The following is a 19342-nucleotide window of genomic DNA, read 5'->3' as shown; positions in this document are numbered from 1 at the left end:
TCCACCACCGAGGCAGCCGGGAGGGCCACCGAGGTCTAGCCGCGTTTCATGCCACATTACACGGAATCTAGATCTGCCTCGCTCCACTTGCCCAGGCTCGCTCTTATCTGGCACAGATTTCTTGGATTTGTTTCTTAAAACAGACAGTTCTTTCGTTTCTTCCCAGTGTCAAGGCTCAGGCGCATCTACAGTGCATGTGGCTAGCTTAGCTGAGAGGCCTCCCTGTGTAAACATACAGGGGCTGAGAGACACCTAGAGAAATTGTGCTTAAAGAGGTGGAACCGGGGCTGGAGTCCTTTAAATGTCTGTGTTTTGTTGTGTTATTTTACGGTGGGATAGAAAAGAGAGGGAAATGTTGACATTATATCTTAGCCGATTCTGGGACAAACTTAGGCTTTCCTTTCTCCAACACTGTGGCATTGTCTCAAGTCATTTGCTTGGAAGTTAGATTTCTTAGTGTTTTGGGGTGTCATGTCCCGTGTTCATGTCCCATCCCGTGGTGTGTCATGTGTTGTCGTCATCATCTTCATTGTTCTCGTCCCCCACCCCCACCTGCATCCACTGTCACCTGCTAGTCCAGCCCTGGGTTTTCTGCTCCCACGCCTGGCCGCCTGGACTTGCCTCTCCAAGGACAGCCATGCTCACTGTGGCCTCTTGTGTACCATTTTTACAGAGGGGGTTCCTCTCCTTCACCACTAATCAGGAACTCTGTCACTTCCTGTTCCTGGCTCCCCATGGCCTCCCAGGAAAAGGAAAACTGTCACCCACAGCAATCACTCACTTTGCCCTTTTGCCCCCAAGCACCAAATTCTGTGGCGTGTCCCAGCCACCTGTTGGTCCCCCTAGTCCAGCGCCTCTCCACGTCACCTGAGGCAGGGTCTGCCTCTTCCTGCTGCTCTCGTCTGCCGCTTCCTGCTGGAGCGCACGCCATACATACTCTTTGCATTTTCACTATGTGGATATGTGTATTCCCATTTCTTCAAATAAAGGAACCTGTTACCACTCTACAGAGTCTCGGGGAGAAATCAAACCCAGGACTGAGGAAATTTAAGATCTTCATCTGCTTGTCTGCTCCAGGATCCAGTGCCTGGGACTGACTTAGAACAGAGACCGTCTGCCAAAGGACTGTCAGTCATAGCTCCTGGGGTCAGGACTCTGAGAGGAACTAAGCTGAGTACCTGGACAGAAACCTCATTCCTACAGCCTCCTGGGTAGTTCTCCATAATTCAGTGCCCAGGGCATCTGCCTCTCACACTCATGGACATCGAGTCCTTCTCTGGTCCCTAGGGAGACAGGCCTCTGAGGCCCGCTGTCACAATCCTGTCAGAAACTGCAGTACTTAGCCACTTAATACATAGGACTCAGTGACGTAACCTAATGTACAGCAATGGAATTGCCTTGGTTAGATGCAGAACCGGCCAGGAGGTACAGCCTGTTACCCTGTGCTTGCTGCTCTGGTAAGGTCTAGGCAATCTCAGCTCAGCTTTGCATCCAGATAGATATACTCTGCTGGCTCCATGGGAGAAGACATGGCTGACCTACCCAGCCCACAGCCAGCAGGAGAGCATCCTCCGCCAAGACCACCACTAGGGAAAGCAGTGAGATTCACAGAGTGACCAGTTCCTTGGACTGGAGAGACAGAAAACATTGTAACTCCCTGATTTTTGTTGTTCCGATTTTGGGAGGGAAGGTCTCACTCTACAATCCTGGCTGGGGTTTCCTTCCTTGGAACTAGCAACAATGAGCCAGTATGTCTGGAGACATACAGAACAGACAGCTTATGTTCCGCCTAGAATTCACTGTATAACTCAGGCGTTTCTCAAACCCACAGCAGTCCTCCTGCCTCAGCTTCCGGAGTATGGAGGTAACAGACATGACCCATACATCCAGGCTCTCCCTGATTGAAATGTTGAGAGCAAGGCATGCGAGTGTTCGTGAACTAACTTCAGTCTTACAGATATAACCAGGTCGGGACGAAAGGATAGGGCTGGGCTGACCAAGGACAGCAGGTGGCCTCAGGGATGGCGTCACCCCTATCGTTGTCCCTTGCTGCTGCCGGACCAGGTGATTTACACTGCGAAAACCATCCCTTGCGCTTCTGAAATCTGACAGATTCAAGGTGCTACTGGCTTGCTTTGGGAATGTGGCTGTTCTCGGCTTATACACAGCTTCTTGCTGTACGCTCTCTGGGAGGCCGGTTGTCCCTGATGTGCCCTACTATATAGCACCACCTTCCTGACCCTTCCACTCCCCGATGTCCCCTCCTAAAACATGCATTTCCAGAGCTAGGGCTTCAAGGTGGAACCTAAGGAAGGTGCAGCATACCCACCCTGTGGTCCCCAGCCCTCTGCATGCTGGGCACGGGCTGCTGCTTCTGTGCTGGGCACAGGCTGTCGCTCTGTCTGCTTTCCAGTGCTGAAACACATACTGATAATCACCGTCGCTAGTGCTGAAGGGTCTTAGGTCTGGAACTTTACAAGGAAACTCCAGGAATGTCTGTCTGTCTGCTGAGCCGTGACCTGGAGACACCTTTGGGCCTTTGCCAGTATTAAGTTCTAGCAGCTCCAGCAGGTTAGTAAGGAGCAAGTGTGGAGAGGGACCTGGCACTCACGACAGCATGACTGTGAAGGCCTCAAGGTGCCAGCCTTATCTAGACCAGAGCACAGGCTGAGAGGAAACTCAGCTTTCTGAAAATCCTGCTGTTGCCCAGGTACCGTCTGGGCAACATGGGCTATACCAAACAGTATAATACTGATAGCCTCTTCCAATAAGGAACGCTGGGACAGGCAGTTAGCACCTTCCGCTGCCTGGACCTGCACCTGCCTGTAGATCTACCTGGCCCCATGGTTAACTGTGACTTGCAGAAGTAATAAGCCTAATACAGTTGACTTTATTTAATTAATAATGATCCTGTTCTGTTCCCCCATGCTCATAAAATACCCTGCAGGTTGGCAAAAAACACTCATAATATTGATCAGAAGTCAGGCCAGATATTTATTTTGTCTTTGCTCCATGAGTATAAATTCTCGTCTGTTGTCTCCCGCTCCCTGCATGTGGGATTTACAGTGGCCAGTTTCTTAAAAGCTTTCAGTAATTAAGGAATAAATATCCATCGGTCTTTGTTAGCCATCCTCAGTGCAGTGGCCTGACCCCTTAGCAACGCAGCTCCGGAGAAGGCATGCATATGAGCAGGGGTTGGTGCTCAGCTAGCCTGGGCCTGGGCTTGCCCTGCAGGGAGGGAGCCCCCCTCTTCCCCAAACATATTGTTCCAGCCCTGTCTTCCATGCCTCCTCTCCCAGTTCCTGTTTGGCTTGAGGCAGGAAGCACTTTGCAAATTCCTTGCTGCTAGCCCTTTCTTTTCTCTTCTCCCTCTCTGTCCTTCCTCTCCTCATCTGTCACCAGTTCAGGACCATGTGTGGCTCCTCCAGTTTCACCTCCCCACCCCAAGGGCATTCATGCCTCCAGGATGACCTATAAAAATCATTACTGAAAAATCCCCTTGCTTGCTTTAGGAAGAAAAGAGGTTTCCAGAAGGAGCGATGTGATAAGTGACGTGTGCACACACAGAATTACTCCTTGCTCCTCTACCATTCGTGGGGGAAGGTTCAAATAAGAGTGAGCTCTGAAGGCTTCACAGCGAGTAAACTTCTGGGAAAAGCCTTTGGTGCTCCAGAGCCTCCAGTGGCTTGGTGAGGTCTGAAGGCTGCGGACCATACCACTGAGGGACAGCTCATCACCCCAGCCCAGAAACACGATCGCCAGCCAGGACTGCAGGCTCCCGGGAGGACCAAGGGTTGTCTGGCCACCCACCCCCACGTCTGTGTTTTAGTGACGCATCTCCTAGACATCCACAGGACAGTGCTGAAAGCCAGTCAGAAGCTCCGTGAAAAACTTTTTCTTTCTGGGAATCAACCCATTAACCTTCTTAGCCCTTGGCAGTGTGCTGAGCCCTCCCCGCCAGACCCAAAACACAGCTGGCGACAGTTAGCAGGACTCTGTCTTTGCGGTAGGAGGAGAAGAGGGAGCATCTGGGCAGCAGGAATGGAGAGGGGTAAGACTCAGGCCCCGGGTGGAACTCAGTTGTTTGTCTCGCAGATGCAATGCTGGGTTCACTCCCCAGCACTGCATAAAGGAAACCTGACGGTGCACACCAGTAATGCCAGCCCTCAGGAGGTCAAGGTGTGTGGTGAGCTCAGGGCTGGCTTAGGCTCCATGAAGCTCTGTCTCATAAAAACAAAAGACAGAAAGGACCCCTTCTCTAAGAAAGGTGCCCCATGCACAGTCTGACCTCTTCCTCTCCCAGACCTCCCCCTTACCCACCCCAGGGTCCCACCCTACACTTTTCTATTCTCTGGGGTTGAGGATTTGCCGGTGCTCCAATGACACTCCTTGCCTGGTCACAAGCAAGATGGCGGGGCACTCATAGGATTTTGGTCCCCACAACTGTAGTCTCCTTTCTCTTTGTACCTTTTCTGAAAATTGTTGTTCTTAATGATTGTGGAAACAATTTCAGTAAGGAAGAAAGTTGGGGGTGGGGCTGAGCAGCTTGTCAGTGCATCCTCTGCAGTGGCAGAGGCTCTAGATCTGTGGTGTCCTCAATGGGGGCCAGCTGGAGGCCTCCCGATCCTCTGCCTGGGCTGCCTAACATTCCACCCCACCTGGCCCTGAGTCGTCTGGTTCCAGCATCCAGCATCCGTCTATGCACGTGGCTCATTCAGCTATAAATAAAAGAAGAGATGCTACAGAGGGCTTAAGCCTTAGTGGATGGTTGTAACAAATAACCTTAGGCTGAGGAATTTGTTTGGGAAGGGAGTGTGGGAACTGGGGACAGGACCCAGGATCTCCCACATTCTAGCTGTTAAACTACACCCCAAGCTAGACAGAACAGTTGGTAGAGCATTAGAAATGTACTGCTAAGGGTTAGAGGTTGAGAATTTCAGGATCAAGGTGCCAACAGATTGGATGTCTGGCGAGGGTGCAGCATCTGCCCACAGGTGACATTCAGTTCTGTGTCCTCATACTGTGAAAGGAGCAAGCCAGCTCATTGGGGCATCTTACATAAGACACCAATCTGCCTTCCGACTTAATCATCTCCCCAAAAACCCAGCTCATAAGACCATTATCTTGGGGCTTGTGACTTCAACAAACGAGTTCGGGGTGGGAGGCACTTACTCGCAGAGTATACCAGTCACAAAGTATTGTGGCAGTGACCTCATGAGCTCATATGAGGGAGCTGGCTGCTGCCAAGCTTCCACTTGCTGAGGAGGACACCAAACCTAGATGCCAGTGTTGGGCAGCTGGAAATGTGGGGCGTGCCTGCATCCCAGGACACATCTTGAGTCACTTGAGGACAGACAAGTCCCAGTCATTGCCATCCTAGCCATCCATAGTGTTGTCCCTTGGCTGCTGTGCCCTGATGACAAGCCTTGCTGTGAATGCTCCTGCTGGGGTCTGCCAGCACTAAACACAGGGAACTCACAAAGACTAGACCCAAGAGTCCGGCATAGAGCGCAGTGCAGCCTGCACACAGTAGGGGACCCACACAAAGACTAGACCCAAGAGTCCAGCATAGAGCACCCAAAGGTCTGTTATGGACCACAGTGCAGCCTGCACGCAGTGAAGAGCTCTGGCCCAGGTCTCCACAGAAGTGGTTAAGTCTTTTGCACACTCTAACTTCACATTTTCCCTCCTACGTGGCAGTGATGCTGTCTGTCTCAGTCCCCATCCTGAGAGCTGATGAATTTCACCTCAAGTCTGGTGCCACGGGGTCAGTGGTCCTGCATCTGTGTGACCTTTCTCTGCCCTCTACTCACAGAAGGCTGTGGTCCATGAAGTCAGTCTTGATTTTTCGAGACAGGGTTTCTCTGTAGCTTTGGAACCTGTCCTGAAACTAGTTCTTGTAGACTCACAGAACTCCACCTGCCTCTGCTTCCCAAGTGCTGGGATTAAAGGCGTGCGCCACCACCGCCCGGCTCATGAAGTCAGTCTTATTCCCTCCCACGCGCCCCACTCACCACTTTCTCGTTTGGGGAATCCCTTGGCATTCCATGTTACCAACTGCCGGTCTGACTGACTGTGAGACATGACCCAGGTGTATTAGTTAGGGACGAAACAACATGACCAAAGCAACTTGAGGGGGAGCAGTGTTTGACTTAAACTTCCACATGTAGTTCTTCATTGAAGGAAGCTATGGCAAGAATTCAAACAGAGCTGGAACCCGGAGACAGGAGCTGATGCAGGGGCCATGGAGCACTGCTGCTCCCTGGCTTGCTTCCCATGGCTTGCTCAGCTACTTTCTTGTAGAACCCAGAACCACTAGCCCAGGGGTGGCTTCACCCACATTTGCTTAGCCCCTTCCCACTTGGTATCAATCACTGGTTAAAGAAATACCCCACAGGCTTACGTGCAGCAGCCGCTCTTATGGAGGCGTGTCCTCATGAGGCTCCCACTCTGAGGGCTCTAGCTTGTCAAGTTGTCATAAAACTAGCCAGGACACTAGGCAGCTGTTTCTGTGCAGGCACCTGGGCACTCAGCCAGGTCACCACTCATTAAGGTCAGAAATGGCGGTGCTCATCCATCAAACTATAGCATCATAGCATCTTTGGCTGAGCCCAGTAGACACTGAGACACCTGCAGGGCCTCTAGCTCTGCCACCTAGTCCTACCTATTCCCTAAACCCAAGGCTGGTGTCTGGTCAGTGATAGCCTTTGGCTTAAACACCAGGAGGAGGCAGAGGGCCACTCCCTATATCTCCTGAAAACGTCTGTTCTTTGTGTTTTTTGGGATGGGGTCAGTGTCTGTCTTCTGACATACTGCTACCCCCTCCCTCTCTGCAGTTGATTTATTTAAAGGTGTGTCAGCACCAAGACCTGATGAGGAGCTAGCCCCTCCTCCCTGCTGATGGCAGCCGTGCTAATAATTCATTTTTTAGCTCATTAGCTAACAGAGGCTGTGAGCAGTGGTCCTCCAGGGCATTGGAATGAGGAGAGGTGATCTACTGCCAGCTCCGCTGCTCTTGAACTGGCCTTCCTTGGGGACAATGAAGCGCATGGCCAAGGGACCCGAGCATAACAATTGGAGTTGCTGTGCCTTGGCACTGTGGTTTCCTAGGGTGGCGATGCTGACAGAATGGAACCAAAACTGTTATCAGAGTGTCTCCTCTCACTGTGAGAGCTGTGGAGAAGGATGGCTAAGCCATCATAGCAGAAGACGGTATGCAGGATGCAGGGGCTGGAAATGCATGGTGCATGGTGGATAGGACTGTTGTCTAGGAAGGTCTCTCTTCCTGGCTTGCATGGCCCTTCTGCTGCGCATGAACACCAGCCATAGTGAGCTTGCAGATCCTCCTCAAGGGCCACATTTAACCTTATCTACTCCCGAAAGACCTTGTCTCCAAATGAAGCCACACATGTGAACTTGGAGTCAACCAGTTTGTCCCATGACAACAAAGAACCTTAGGCTTCTCAGACCTGTGCGTACACACACCCTAAACTTAGCTCCAGCCACACTGACAACCATGGGATCTTTTGAATTAGCAAAGACCCTTTGCCCTGGATGTCTGGGGCCTCCATACCTTCAAGGGACTCACCAAACCCCTAGATAAAAGCTGCTCAGAATGATGAGTTCTGGGGCACAGGCAGCCACAGATTAGAAACCCCCAACACACCACAGGCATCTTTGCTTGCCCATCACGTGACACCACCCTGGTCCATGCTACGTGCCTGACCATAATTCACCCTGAGTGGTTAGAGATAGGTTTGCTGCCATGAAAGGGCTACTGTGGAAGCCACATAGGTGGTCTTAGATCTGGACAGTCTTGACTTCACTAAGTGTCGTCACCGGGCCCATTTTAGAGATGGCAAAACAAGTGTCTGAGGAGGGGAACGTGAGAAGAGGAGCGAGTGCTCAGACCCTGAGATCTCCAGGAAGGAGAGAACACAGCCTCACAGCACAGCATCAATGGGGGTCCCTTTTCCCTCAGCCATTGGGAAAAGCCCACCAAGTCACATGTTGGGGTGCACTTGTTAGGGTGCACTTGTTAGGGTAGGCAGTGGTCACAAAAAAAAAAAAAAAAACAGATTCTGGGCAGCAGAGAGAACTTGGGAGTTGATGGGACAACTGAATTCATACTCATAAACCTCCATTGCCCTGGACCAGGCTCTATTTCTATAGAAAAAGGATTTCAGCTTTAAAAGGTGAGATCTGATGCAGCCATTAAGATCTAGTGAGCTTGAAGGCCAGAGGACCCAGCAGTCGGCATTGCAGGGTTCTATGTCTTAAAGGTGTACGAAAATCCAGTAAAGAGCCATTTCCATCCAGTGCTAAAAGCTACACCACGAGCAGGTCTAGGGCTTGTCCTTGGTGGAGGCAGGGATCTGTGCTCGGTCTTTGGCTGGGTATTTGAATATTAAAATGAAATTTTAATCATTGCAGTTAAGACCAGAGTTCTGATGTGAAGTTCCCCCGTTACCCCTGAATGATCTGGCAATGACTTTTAAAACCAACTGGAGCAGAATAAGACAGTCTGATTTTAATGCCTACCCAAAAATGAGAGTTAGCAGATTGGAAATTGGAGGTCTGGACGTCTCCTACACCATTAGCCCTTCTCATTTAATTCACGTCTTGCTCTTTCTCCTTTCTGATTTATGAACTACATCAACAAACGTGTAACATATTATAAACAAGCTCTTAAAATAGACTCAGGACCACTGGGGTTTAGGTCTTGCATTTCCTGGATGTCCCGCACCTTTCTATCTAAGTAAAGGGTGTGTGTAAGGGCTTTGCTGAAGTTCTGGGAGCCAGTTTATCTCAGCTGAAGCCAAGTGTTTGTCCTGGAAATCTCTGAATGAAGAGTCAGGGGTCACTTGGGGGTCACTCACATGTACCAGGAAGTGAAGCAAAACTAATCCAGATTTACTCCTGGAAGAATCTGTTTGCCTAAGTATTTAAAAACAGATTAGGGCTAACCTGACACTGGGTCACCAGGCGCAATGTAAACACTGTGCAGAGGTGTAAACGAGGCCTTTCTGCTGGGCCTCCGAAGCAGAAATGTAATGAGTTTTCTTTCTGGAGGGTTGGGGGACTGCCCTTGATTCCTTCATGCGGCTGCTAGCTGTGTGTGCTCTGATTATTGCAGGGAGAGGCTCTGGTTTTAGGAGTCATTGTGAGTCAGTATCTTACTGAATCTGAGATAATTAGTCTCTGTGTGTGGGGTTTGCTTGCTCTCTTCATCATCCTCCTGAAAAAGCCCAGCTCGGTCCTCAGGAACACAACACGGGAAAATTCTAAAGGCTACTCATGAAATAGTAGATCTTCTTTAAACACACACACACACACACACACACACAGATGCGCACATACACCGCGCCTTTTCCTAGCAATGAGTTCAGTCAGGAGGACTGTGGAGTTCAATGTTTCATCCTTCCTCTCTGTTGTTTTGTTTTGGAGAAGCCAGCAATGTCTAACCTTGCTATCCCAGAGCATAAAGGCAGCTCACCGGAGCCTCTCACTGTGTACCCATGGCTGGCCTGGAACTCACAGACCCATCTGCCTCTGCCTCCCAAGTGCTGAGATGAAAGGCGTGCACCACCATACCCAACAAGCTTGCCTTGATCAATATAAACACTGCCTCCTAGGAGGTTTTCTTTCCTCCTTTCCCCCTCAGCTCTGCAGTGCTCCCCAAACGATAGACTCTGGGAGCGGGAGCCCTCTCCCTGAACCTCCGAGACCCCGACTGTGCTGGAGGCTGGGGACCAGGCACCATGGTGCCCATCACATCGTCATTGCTTGCCACACTGCAGAGCCTTCCAGTTTCACCTGCCCTCTGTCCCTAGCTTTGCTCCAGCCTTAGAGGCTGTCCACCTTTTCTCCCTGAGGTTGGGCCCTGGAACACTTTTCCCCAGAAATCAGCATTCTGCCCCCTCCCCTTAAGCCTTCCACAAGTCTCCAAAGACATGACAGATTCCTGTGTGAACCTTCAGTGTTTCCTTCATCTGAGGAGCAGAAGACCCTTGGGGACTCAAACATGTCCCCATCTGGGGGTGTGGGTGAGTTAAGAGCAGAGAACACCAGTCCCCTCAGATGACACCTCTGCTGCCCCACCTCTGTCTCTGGTCACTTGTAAACCCTAGAGCATAGGGACAGCTCACCTTTCTTTTAGGTCAGTATAAGCAAGTCTTGCTGAGGGTAGGAAAGTCCTCTTCCTTGCTCAAAGAAAGCCCAATCCTTTGAGCTGTGGAGCCTCTGTTTGCTTTGCACTGATGCAGGCCCCCAGGCCATGAGCAGTGGGCAGGCTGTTCTTTCATCTCAGAGGTTCTGACTCTGGAACCTCTGGAGCTGTAGGGACCACTGTAGGCAGCAAGGATACCACTTCTAGAAACCATGAATAGAGCTTTCCCCAAGGGGGTTTTATCCCAAAAGGAGACTTTCCTGTTCCCTTCCCGGGCCTCCTAATCATGGTGGCTGCCAGAGCAGGGGTTCCAGCTTCTCTGTTCCAATGCCCAATCCTGAGTGTGCCTATCTGCTGATTCTTGTAGGGAAGAAAAGGAACGATGGATCCGGGCCAAGTATGAACAGAAACTCTTCCTGGCCCCACTGCCATGTACAGAGTTCTCCTTGGGCCAGCAACTGCTGCGTGCCACCGCCGAGGAAGACCTGCGGACCGTCATCCTGCTCCTGGCACATGGGTCCCGGGATGAGGTGAATGAGACCTGTGGGGAAGGAGATGGACGCACAGCATTGCACCTGGCCTGCCGCAAGGGCAACGTGGTCCTGGCTCAGCTGCTAATCTGGGTAGGTAGTTTGGGTGCCTACCATTTGCCCAGCAGAGGGTGGGAGCCACTGTGGGATCAGAATTGTGCTACTGGCATCTCCTTCCTGTACAAGGCTGCCATGCCTGAGAGCTGACCTTCATAGGATTGGAGCCTTTCATCTGGGCTTTCCTGCAGGAGGGCATGGAACAGCAGGGGAAGCTGCGTGCAGAGCGGAAATGAAACTGGATCATTCGCTCAGTGCTCATTTCTGAAGTGTCTTTCTGGTGGCCCCTCAGGTTAGGCATTCTGCAGAGAGATACGAGACTTGTTTCTCAATGTCATCGTCTTGCAGGCCAGGGCAGGGGCATGAATAACTTGAATGGCTTCTAGGCGGCACCTTGCCAAACCTTGGAATTTTTACTCTCTGTTATGAGAGAGTGAAGGTACTGGCCCTAGGCACCGAGGTCTGATATGTGGGAGCTGTCACCAAGCCTCTCTCGTACTGCTTTAATGACTTTCTTCTCAGGAAAAACAAAATTTTAATTCACTTAAATTTGAATTTGAACTTTTTAAGAAACTGAAATTGTGTAACATGGTTGTAGAGAGAGGCCCTGCCTGTCCTGCCTGTGTGTGCTGAGCTGAGATGCCGTAGTACCATGACCCCAGGCAGCTTCCTAAACACCTCTTAGGGACATTTGCCACTCAGACCCTGGGGCCTCTCCTCTGCCTCCACTCTGGTGATGGAGAGCTAACACAGCTGAAAGCGAATGTGTGTGTGTGTGTGTGTGTGTGTGTGTGTGTGTGTTCGTTCTTCACGCATTATCCACTTCAGGTTTTCTTGTTGCTGTTCATTTGTTGAGACAGGCTGGTTTGAATCCAACTCAGTCCCATTCCAGAAATTGCCCTCAGAGCCCCAAGCAGCATCTCCCCTGGAGCTGCCTCTCCAAACCCCACCTTCAGAGCGCCAAGTGGTGGCCCCTTCCCTAGAGCTGCCCTCTTCAAACTCTACTCCAGAGAAAGCCCACCAAAAGTCAGCCCCTCCCCGGGGCTGCTCAAGCCCACGCCTAAGGCTGCTTAAGACCTGGTAGCCACATTTGCCATGGGATACCTCTAACATGCTCCCCAAACCCAGGAGTGCTTTGCTCGGATTAAATCTGGCTTTATTAATTGGGTTTGATGGTTTGTTACATTGGCGGCGACAGAGTCCCATTAACCAGGGATTCAAAGATTGTCAAGGTTCTCTGTCTCATCGCCCTAACCTGGCCAAGTAGACAGGGCTGGCCAGCATGCCCCAGGATCCACTGCTTCACCTCCCCAGGGACCGGGATCACAAGCTTGCACCACCATGCTCAGATTTTTGTTTTCAATATAGTTTAAGGGATCGTGCTCAAGCGCTCTAAATTGTGAGATTAGCTATTTTACTGACTAAGATATCTTACCCCGGTTTCTTCCTGTTTTTAATCCACATTTTGGAGTACAATGGGAGAATGAGAAGATGCGGGTTCTAAGTCAGGGTAATTGGGTATTCGTCCTCGCCCGTGCTGCTCATTAAATGGCAGCTGTGTTTGGTGTGCTTGCACTGTGGTAGCAAAACTGCAGAGCACAGATACTGTGCTGTCGCAGCCCTGGAAGCTACAGACAGACTTGAGAACACCCCAAGGGCTCCTTTCCCACAAGGCTTTGCTCCTCCGCTAGCAACTAGGACCTTGCTGTGGCCCCATGTGGCTGGTCTCTTGTGTAAGCATGCATCCTGGTGTCTCGTCTTCAGCTCAGCAGATGGAGCCCCAGTCTAAAGTACTGGCGGCTCTTTTAGGACTTAAGCTTGGTAATTTGGGGGACATAGCCCACCTGCACACATGCCCTCCTCACGTTGTCCAGCTCTTGATTGCAGTGTTACATGTTCCTGTGTGTCAGAAACCCCGCCATACACTGATTTACTTGAACATATGTGAACCTACCCTTATCATGAGCAGAAAACTTAAGTTTGTGTGTGCGTGTGAGCTATGTTTATGAGTTGTTGCTTTTTAACTTTTTAAAGATTTATTTGTTTACTTATTTTAATTCACATATATATATATACGTAGGTATCTGCCAGTGCCCCTGAGGGCCAGAAATGGGTGTCAAATTCCCTGGAGCTGCAGTTACAGATGGAAGTGAGCCATCGAGTCTGGGTGCTAGGATCCAAATTCACATCCTCCGGAATAGCAGTAGATGCACTTAACTGCTGAACCATCCCTTCAGCAATGACTTTTTTTTATTTTTAGGTGTGTCCAGGCACCTATAAGGGCTAAAAATGGGTACCAGATTCCCTGGAGCTTGAGTTACAGACAGGTGTGAAGCACCCAACATGGGTACCAGGAATTCAACTCAGGTCCCCTATGGTGACTCTTAACCATCGCGCCATCTCTGCAGCCCGTTACTTTATTTTTGCAGACTGGGGACAGAACCCACAGCTCTGTGAACGCTAGGCAAGACTGCCGCGCTGAGCTGCGCTCTTAAGTCTCCGTGCAGTTTCGTAGACTACATGGCTAAGTGAACTAGCTAGGCTAATCTTCAGGGCTTCCCTGAGCTACTGAGAAAGCCTCGGCAAAGATAAACCTCTCCTCACCAGCTCTGCCAGGGACAGCTTTAACAAAATGTGCTATAGCCCAGGACGGAGTAACTGGATTGGGCTCGTGTATATTTCAGTGTTACGTAGCTATTAGGAGTCACGCTTTGGAGGAAGTTTTGATAGTGTAGGAAGATGAGCAAAGTCCAGCTCAATAAGAGAAAAAAGCACAAATGATTAGAAAGCACTGAGAGTATAGCTTAGTGGTATATTCTCAGTTAGCATGCGCCAAGCCCTGGACCCCACCTCCAGTACTAAAGAACAGGAAGCACACATAAAGAAATAACAAACTCTTGGCAATAATTTTCCTCTCTTGTGCTCACATGTCTCTTATGTGTTTCCTGTAATGAAACTGAGATGCCTCTGAGATCTTTCTAAATGTTACTTTTTAAAAATATTTATCTTTAGTGTGTGCGTGTGCATGCGTGCACACACACACACACACGTGTATATACACACATGTGGCACAGCAGTCCTGCAGAGATCAGGGGGTAGCTTGCAGAAGTTGATTCTCTCTCTACAATGTAAGTTCTGTGGATCAAACTCAGATCTCAGTCTTGACAAGGACTCTTACCCCGTGAGCCATTCTTCTGGCCTTGCCCATGTATATACAACTGGAAAGGCAACATTAAAGCCCTCTTTGCCCTGTTTGTGTGATATAAATAGGGGTGGGGTGCTTCCCCTAACAGGGCAGATACAGATCCTGATCTAAACAGCATGTGGACATTCGGTTTTCGGTTCCTCTGGATCCCAGGTGTCTCCACGGCAGCTCAGTCCACGTGTAGGAGCTGACGGTGTGATCTACCCCTGCCTGCCCTCAGATCCCCACGGACACTAACTCGTTCTCTGTTGCCTCTACAGTACGGGGTGGACGTCATGGCTCGAGACGCCCACGGGAACACAGCACTGGCCTATGCCCGGCAGGCCTCCAGCCAGGAGTGCATTGACGTGCTGCTACAGTATGGCTGCCCCGATGAGCGCTTTGTGCTCATGGCTACCCCCAACCTGTCCAGGAAGAACAACAGCAGGAACAACAGTAGCGGGAGGGCGCCCAGCATCATCTGAGCTCAGCCAACACTGCACCTGGGATCCCATGCCCGCCTGCTCCGGAAGTCACAGCATGTGAGTTCCTCAGTCCCTCCCTCTTCCTGGTGGTCACTTCCACCCACCTGCCACTCACACACCCCACATGAAGTCTCCAAACCTGGACATCCTCAAGGGGAGAAGAGGAGGACGGAGGCCACAGAACCGAACCCTTTTCCCACACTCCGGAAGCAATGCAGGAGGGACTGACAACCTCCCGACTTTGAGGATAGCACATGACGAGGGACCCCTGGTCCACTGACCTGGAACCCGGGGGAGGGGTAGCAAGGAGAAGGGGCAGCTTCCCCTAACTGGCAGTTAAGCACATCAGTACATTTCTCCTCGACCAAAAGGAGGCTTGGATTTCACATCTTCTCTGGGGAGCGTGACGGCATAAATCAGAAGCCAGCACAGTTTGTCAGGTCTGAAGCCCCTATGATGGTAGGTGTCAAATCAGTTGTAGCTAATCTGTCCAGGGAGAATACTGGCTTCATTACACTTGTATAGTCGAGTTCCTCCAGCATTACCGCTGTTTAATAGGACGTGATTAGTCATCACCGGGAAGAAGGCGTATTAGCCGAGGAGGTAGTTACATGGCACGCTCCGGTGATTGCCACGATGTGATTGCTGTGCGCTTAGAAGCATCATATTATCCCAGACATGTCTCTCCAGCCCGTGGAGCCCTCCTTTCTAAATTCACTGTCATAATTTAGTATCTGTTTAATTTTTCAGTCCAAAGAGAGGAAATCAGTTCCTGGGTATTATTTGACTGCAATCTCCTTCCTTGGTGCAAAAACAAAATGGAAAATAAAAATAAATAAATAAATAAATAAATAAATAAATAAATAAATAAGAATAACTGGGAAATTCAAAAAGAAATCATGAATCCAGCTGAAAATAGCTTTTCAAGTATGCTCCAAAACTAAGTAAATACATAAAATGTTATGTTTTTTTTTCTAAGAGAGATTTTCTGTCCTTTGGCCACAGTGGATGTATCTGGCCTCAGTCACTCCCAATCCACAAGGTCTGAGTTACCCAGGTTTCTGTCGTAGAGAAGATGTGTGAAAATCTATTTGAATAAAAGAAGTTCATAAATATGCATTGATTTTTGTGCAGACAAATGGCACCTCTGTTAATTTATAAGTTGAGCTGGATGGGAACCAATAATGTGCAACTAGTTGAGATCAGAGGGTTACAGACCAGTGTACGTGGGAAATGCTTCCAGCAGCAGGCACTTCCATGAGTGTGGTACGCAGCTCTTTAAAAGGCGCTTATCAGAACAAGATGGTGGGACGATTTGCTTATTAAAACCAGAAAGCGAAGGGGGACGGGAAGGAGCCTGTGAGTCCACATCTCGAAGGCAGGATGGAGAGCCGAGGCCACTCTTCCCAACCAAAAGCAAGGGGCTGTGGCAAGAAGGGGTGCTTGTCGGCACCCTGGGAGCAGCTGCCCACCATTCTGGCACAGCTGGCTCCTAAGAGCCTGCAGACTCTGTGTGCTCCATCCCGCCTGTTTCTAACATGTGACTGATTTGTCATCGTGGGCCACAGGGTGCATCAGACACCAGCCACCTTCAGCACAGTGGTCAAGAACACCAAACTGTGACACTATTTAGTTTTTTTAAAAAAAAAAAATGAGGGGCAGCCTTGCCAGAGAGCCCTCGTGGCAGTGTGGCAGGAAGAAGGCCATCACACTGGAAGACTGGGCAGAGCCACCACCTGGCATCCTGTGGAGAAGCTCCTTGCTCTCATATATTGAACTCTATATTTTGTAAGAGTTTTTCCTCTTCTTTCACTTTTTAAAAAAAAAAAATTTAAAGTAGACGGGAACAAAAGTAAAGCTTTAGACAGCATTTCTATGTGGGTGAGTGTCTCGTGGAGATCTCCAGTCTCAGCGCGGCTGGGACTGACCAGGATCCAAAAACGTCACAGGTGCAAAAGCCACAGGCCTGAGACTCCTGAGCTCAGTCCCACACGCCCTGCGTTTGGTTTTCCATCCTGCTCCTCATCACTGTGTCGTTTCTTTCAATGTGAATAGAGAAAGCAAGCTGCCATTGCCTATTTTTGAAGAATGCATTAGCACCCAACCCTGCAATCTGCATTCGCCTCCACGTAGCCTTTACCATAGACTTCTATAGAGAACACAGATAGAGTATAAACGAGAGTCTTAAATTATTTCATTGTAGTTAATCCCCACTATAGGAGTGCTTTTATCATAGGGGAGCCTGCTTCAGAAGGGAAATGGAGTCCTTCCTGAGGCTTCTCTTCGGGGTGTATATGAGTGTGTACATATTATTATGTTTATAATATGATATTTTCCCGATTGATTCCTTGCTTCACATCACCCTCCACTGTCCAAATGCTCGCTCTGGTTGCCCCTCCCCCTCCCTCCCCCCCTTCCTCCCTCCCTCCCTCCGTCACTCTGACATCGTCAGGTCTTCCTCAGAACACACGGCCCCTCCCCTGCCAGTTTTAGCTGTGCTGAACTGTCCAAGGGGCAGCCCCCTTTCCCAAGCCTGAGTTCTGATCACAGGTAGAACGGTGGCAGTAGAGCCTCTAGGGTTCTCTGCAGACGAAGGAGAGAAGCGGCCTAACCTGTGCCTATAGTTCACCTTCAGACCCAGGGCCTCCCCTCAGTGAGAACCTTCTTTTTCCCATTTTCAAGCCTACCACCAAGGCTGCGTGAAACCAGGAGCAGGGTCATGGGGAAGGGAGCTGGGGTTTCTGTAAAGCTCTCCCACACTAGGCACTTCATTGAATGCGAATCACATTTTTAAGGAGCATGTCAGAATAAGGTAGTGTACAGTGGACCAGAGAAGCAGGGGGAGGGGGAAAGAGCATGTGAGTTCTCATTTTGGAACACAGCGTCAGAGCTGAGACCCCCGTCCACCAGGATCCAGGGCCTCCGAAGTGGCAGATGTGAGGAGCCCACAGCAAGTCCCTGCAACCTTTGTGTTGTGTTCAGGGTGAATTTCCTCTTGTTGAGAAGTAGCCAGCTGGGGCCGGCACAGACTGGCCTGTGAGTTGTCCATCAACGGTCCCGGGGGCAGTCTAGCCTGTGGCTACCCCTGCTGAACCCCTAATGCCCTTCCCCAGGCCTGTGCACTCCCCACGGCTGAGAAAACCCCTCCAAATTTTTTTTGTCTTGTTTTCCTGAGAAGCTGAGCACTACTCTCCTACAGCCCCCCGACTGTCACTCAAACGGAAGGTGAGGCTCTCTCCTCCAGCCTTGTACCTCTGCTGTGGCTCCGCCACTCTCCTCCTGCAGGTCCCATGAGGCTGCTGGGACATACACACCATCAGTGCCCCGTTCCCGTTAACTTTGAGGATCCTAGCACCCCAGGCCTTGGGCTTCACTGCCCAATAATCCCCAGAAGAGCTTGCTCAGAGCACTTTGTGGCATCCTCCCTCTCTGTCAAGACCCGCGGTTGGTGGGTTGTGACTGAACCTGGTGAACCAGGAACCTGCCGGCCCTAAGCCTGAGTTGTGCTCTTCGTTGCCAAGGTTGCCACCACCCTGCCCTGAACTCAGGCTGTTTTATGGCTGAGATGGGCTGGGCGCTCTCTACCCCTCCTGGGGACACGGCCCACAACGGCACGGCTAGGAGGCATGTGATCAGGGCCTCCGAGCTACCAGGAGGCAGAGGGTTTCAGAAGCAAGCCCAGGCCTTTTGGTGGGCCTCAGCTGTCTGTCTCCACCGGTCACACCCTTCAAAGTCCTTGAGGCTTTGCTAGACCTCTCCCAGGGCTGCATTTTGACTTTGAAACAAATTGAAAGGCAGTCAGGAAGGAATTTGAGCATCTACAGAGTTTCTCCCCCACTGCTCCTGTTGTGAAGGCACAGCTGGAGGTGATTCCTCTTGTCACTCTCTAGAAAGCTGGCCATGGGTGTCTCATCCCGTGTGCAGCCTCCTCCACTGTGTGTGTCTCTCAGATTCTAAATGGCCCCACCTCTGCCAGGCCTGGCTACCACACAGCAGGACCAGGAGACTCATGTGACCCAACTCTCTGTGCCTGGCCTGTTTGGGGGCCTTAAAAGCCACACTGAGGTAGATGGGTTTTTAGCCAAAATTTAACATTTCTCCTTGAGAGGTGGGAGAGGGAGGGGGAGAGGCCCAGCCACTCTGCTGGTGCCACATCCAGGCAGCGCTAGTCCTCAGGCTTAGTCTCACCCTAGAGCTAAGAAGCAGCCACCTCAGCTCAGAGAAGCCAGCACCAGAAGTCAGGGCTCATCTCTCTTCATGGGGAAAGAAACCGCTGGCCATCTGGGCCCTTAGTGTTTCAAGACGCAAAGTCTCTTGCTGCTCAGGAGCTCTGGCCCACGCTTTTTCGAATGCTAAGGTTTCTGTTTAGTCTCTGTGCCTGCTGCTCTTTAAACATCGGTTTGCACCTGGGTCCGAGTTGAAGAGCGAGCATTTCACCATAGATGACTCTAGACAGCCCACAACGCTTTGCGTCCTTCAGTTTCAGCAGGCCCAGGTCAGGCGTGTTCACATGCCATCAGCCCAGTGACTCCTTGCCCAAGGCAGTGCGCAGTGAGGGTCCATGAATAGCCGGCCGCCTGTCCCTCATCTCAAGAGGCCAATTTTCCTATAGAAGAGCAGTATTTAGTTTGGGGCTTGCTCCTGTCTGGTCAAAGCGTTCTTCACTGAGGCCTCTCCCATACTGAGCCTTAGGTGAGTGTGGGCACCCAGCACTGGCAGCCGCGCTAGGGTCCAAGCTAGTGGCCTTGGTGAGCAGGAGAAAAGTCAGCTCAGGGCTCGTCTTTGTTCTGCCGGGCACATGGCATCTGCAGGGGACCCCCCGGGGGTCATGAATCAAGCCATATGATGGACTCTCCCGCCATAAGGGAGAACTGATCTGGAATTCTGCGTTCAGGGAATCACATAGCCTTCATCTTGT

General features: G+C 50.7%; 1 protein-coding gene across 1 annotated transcript in view; it reads left to right on the top strand.

Annotated features, from left to right (window-relative positions):
• The window catches only part of Agap1 (ArfGAP with GTPase domain, ankyrin repeat and PH domain 1), a 449843-nt gene extending 433534 nt beyond the window's left edge, over positions 1 to 16309 (top strand). Inside the window, 2 exon segments of the mRNA XM_038339225.1 lie at positions 10536 to 10791; positions 14221 to 16309. Coding sequence (XP_038195153.1) covers positions 10536 to 10791; positions 14221 to 14424 — 460 coding nt within the window. The 3' untranslated portion in view covers positions 14425 to 16309.
• The last annotated feature ends 3033 nt before the right edge of the window (positions 16310 to 19342 follow it).

The sequence above is a fragment of the Arvicola amphibius genome, chromosome 8 (genome assembly GCF_903992535.2).
Source record: "Arvicola amphibius chromosome 8, mArvAmp1.2, whole genome shotgun sequence".
In the NCBI taxonomy this organism is placed as follows: domain Eukaryota; kingdom Metazoa; phylum Chordata; class Mammalia; order Rodentia; family Cricetidae; genus Arvicola; species Arvicola amphibius.
The sequence above is the reverse complement of the archived record's forward strand: the minus strand, read 5'-3'. Positions and strand labels throughout refer to the sequence as shown.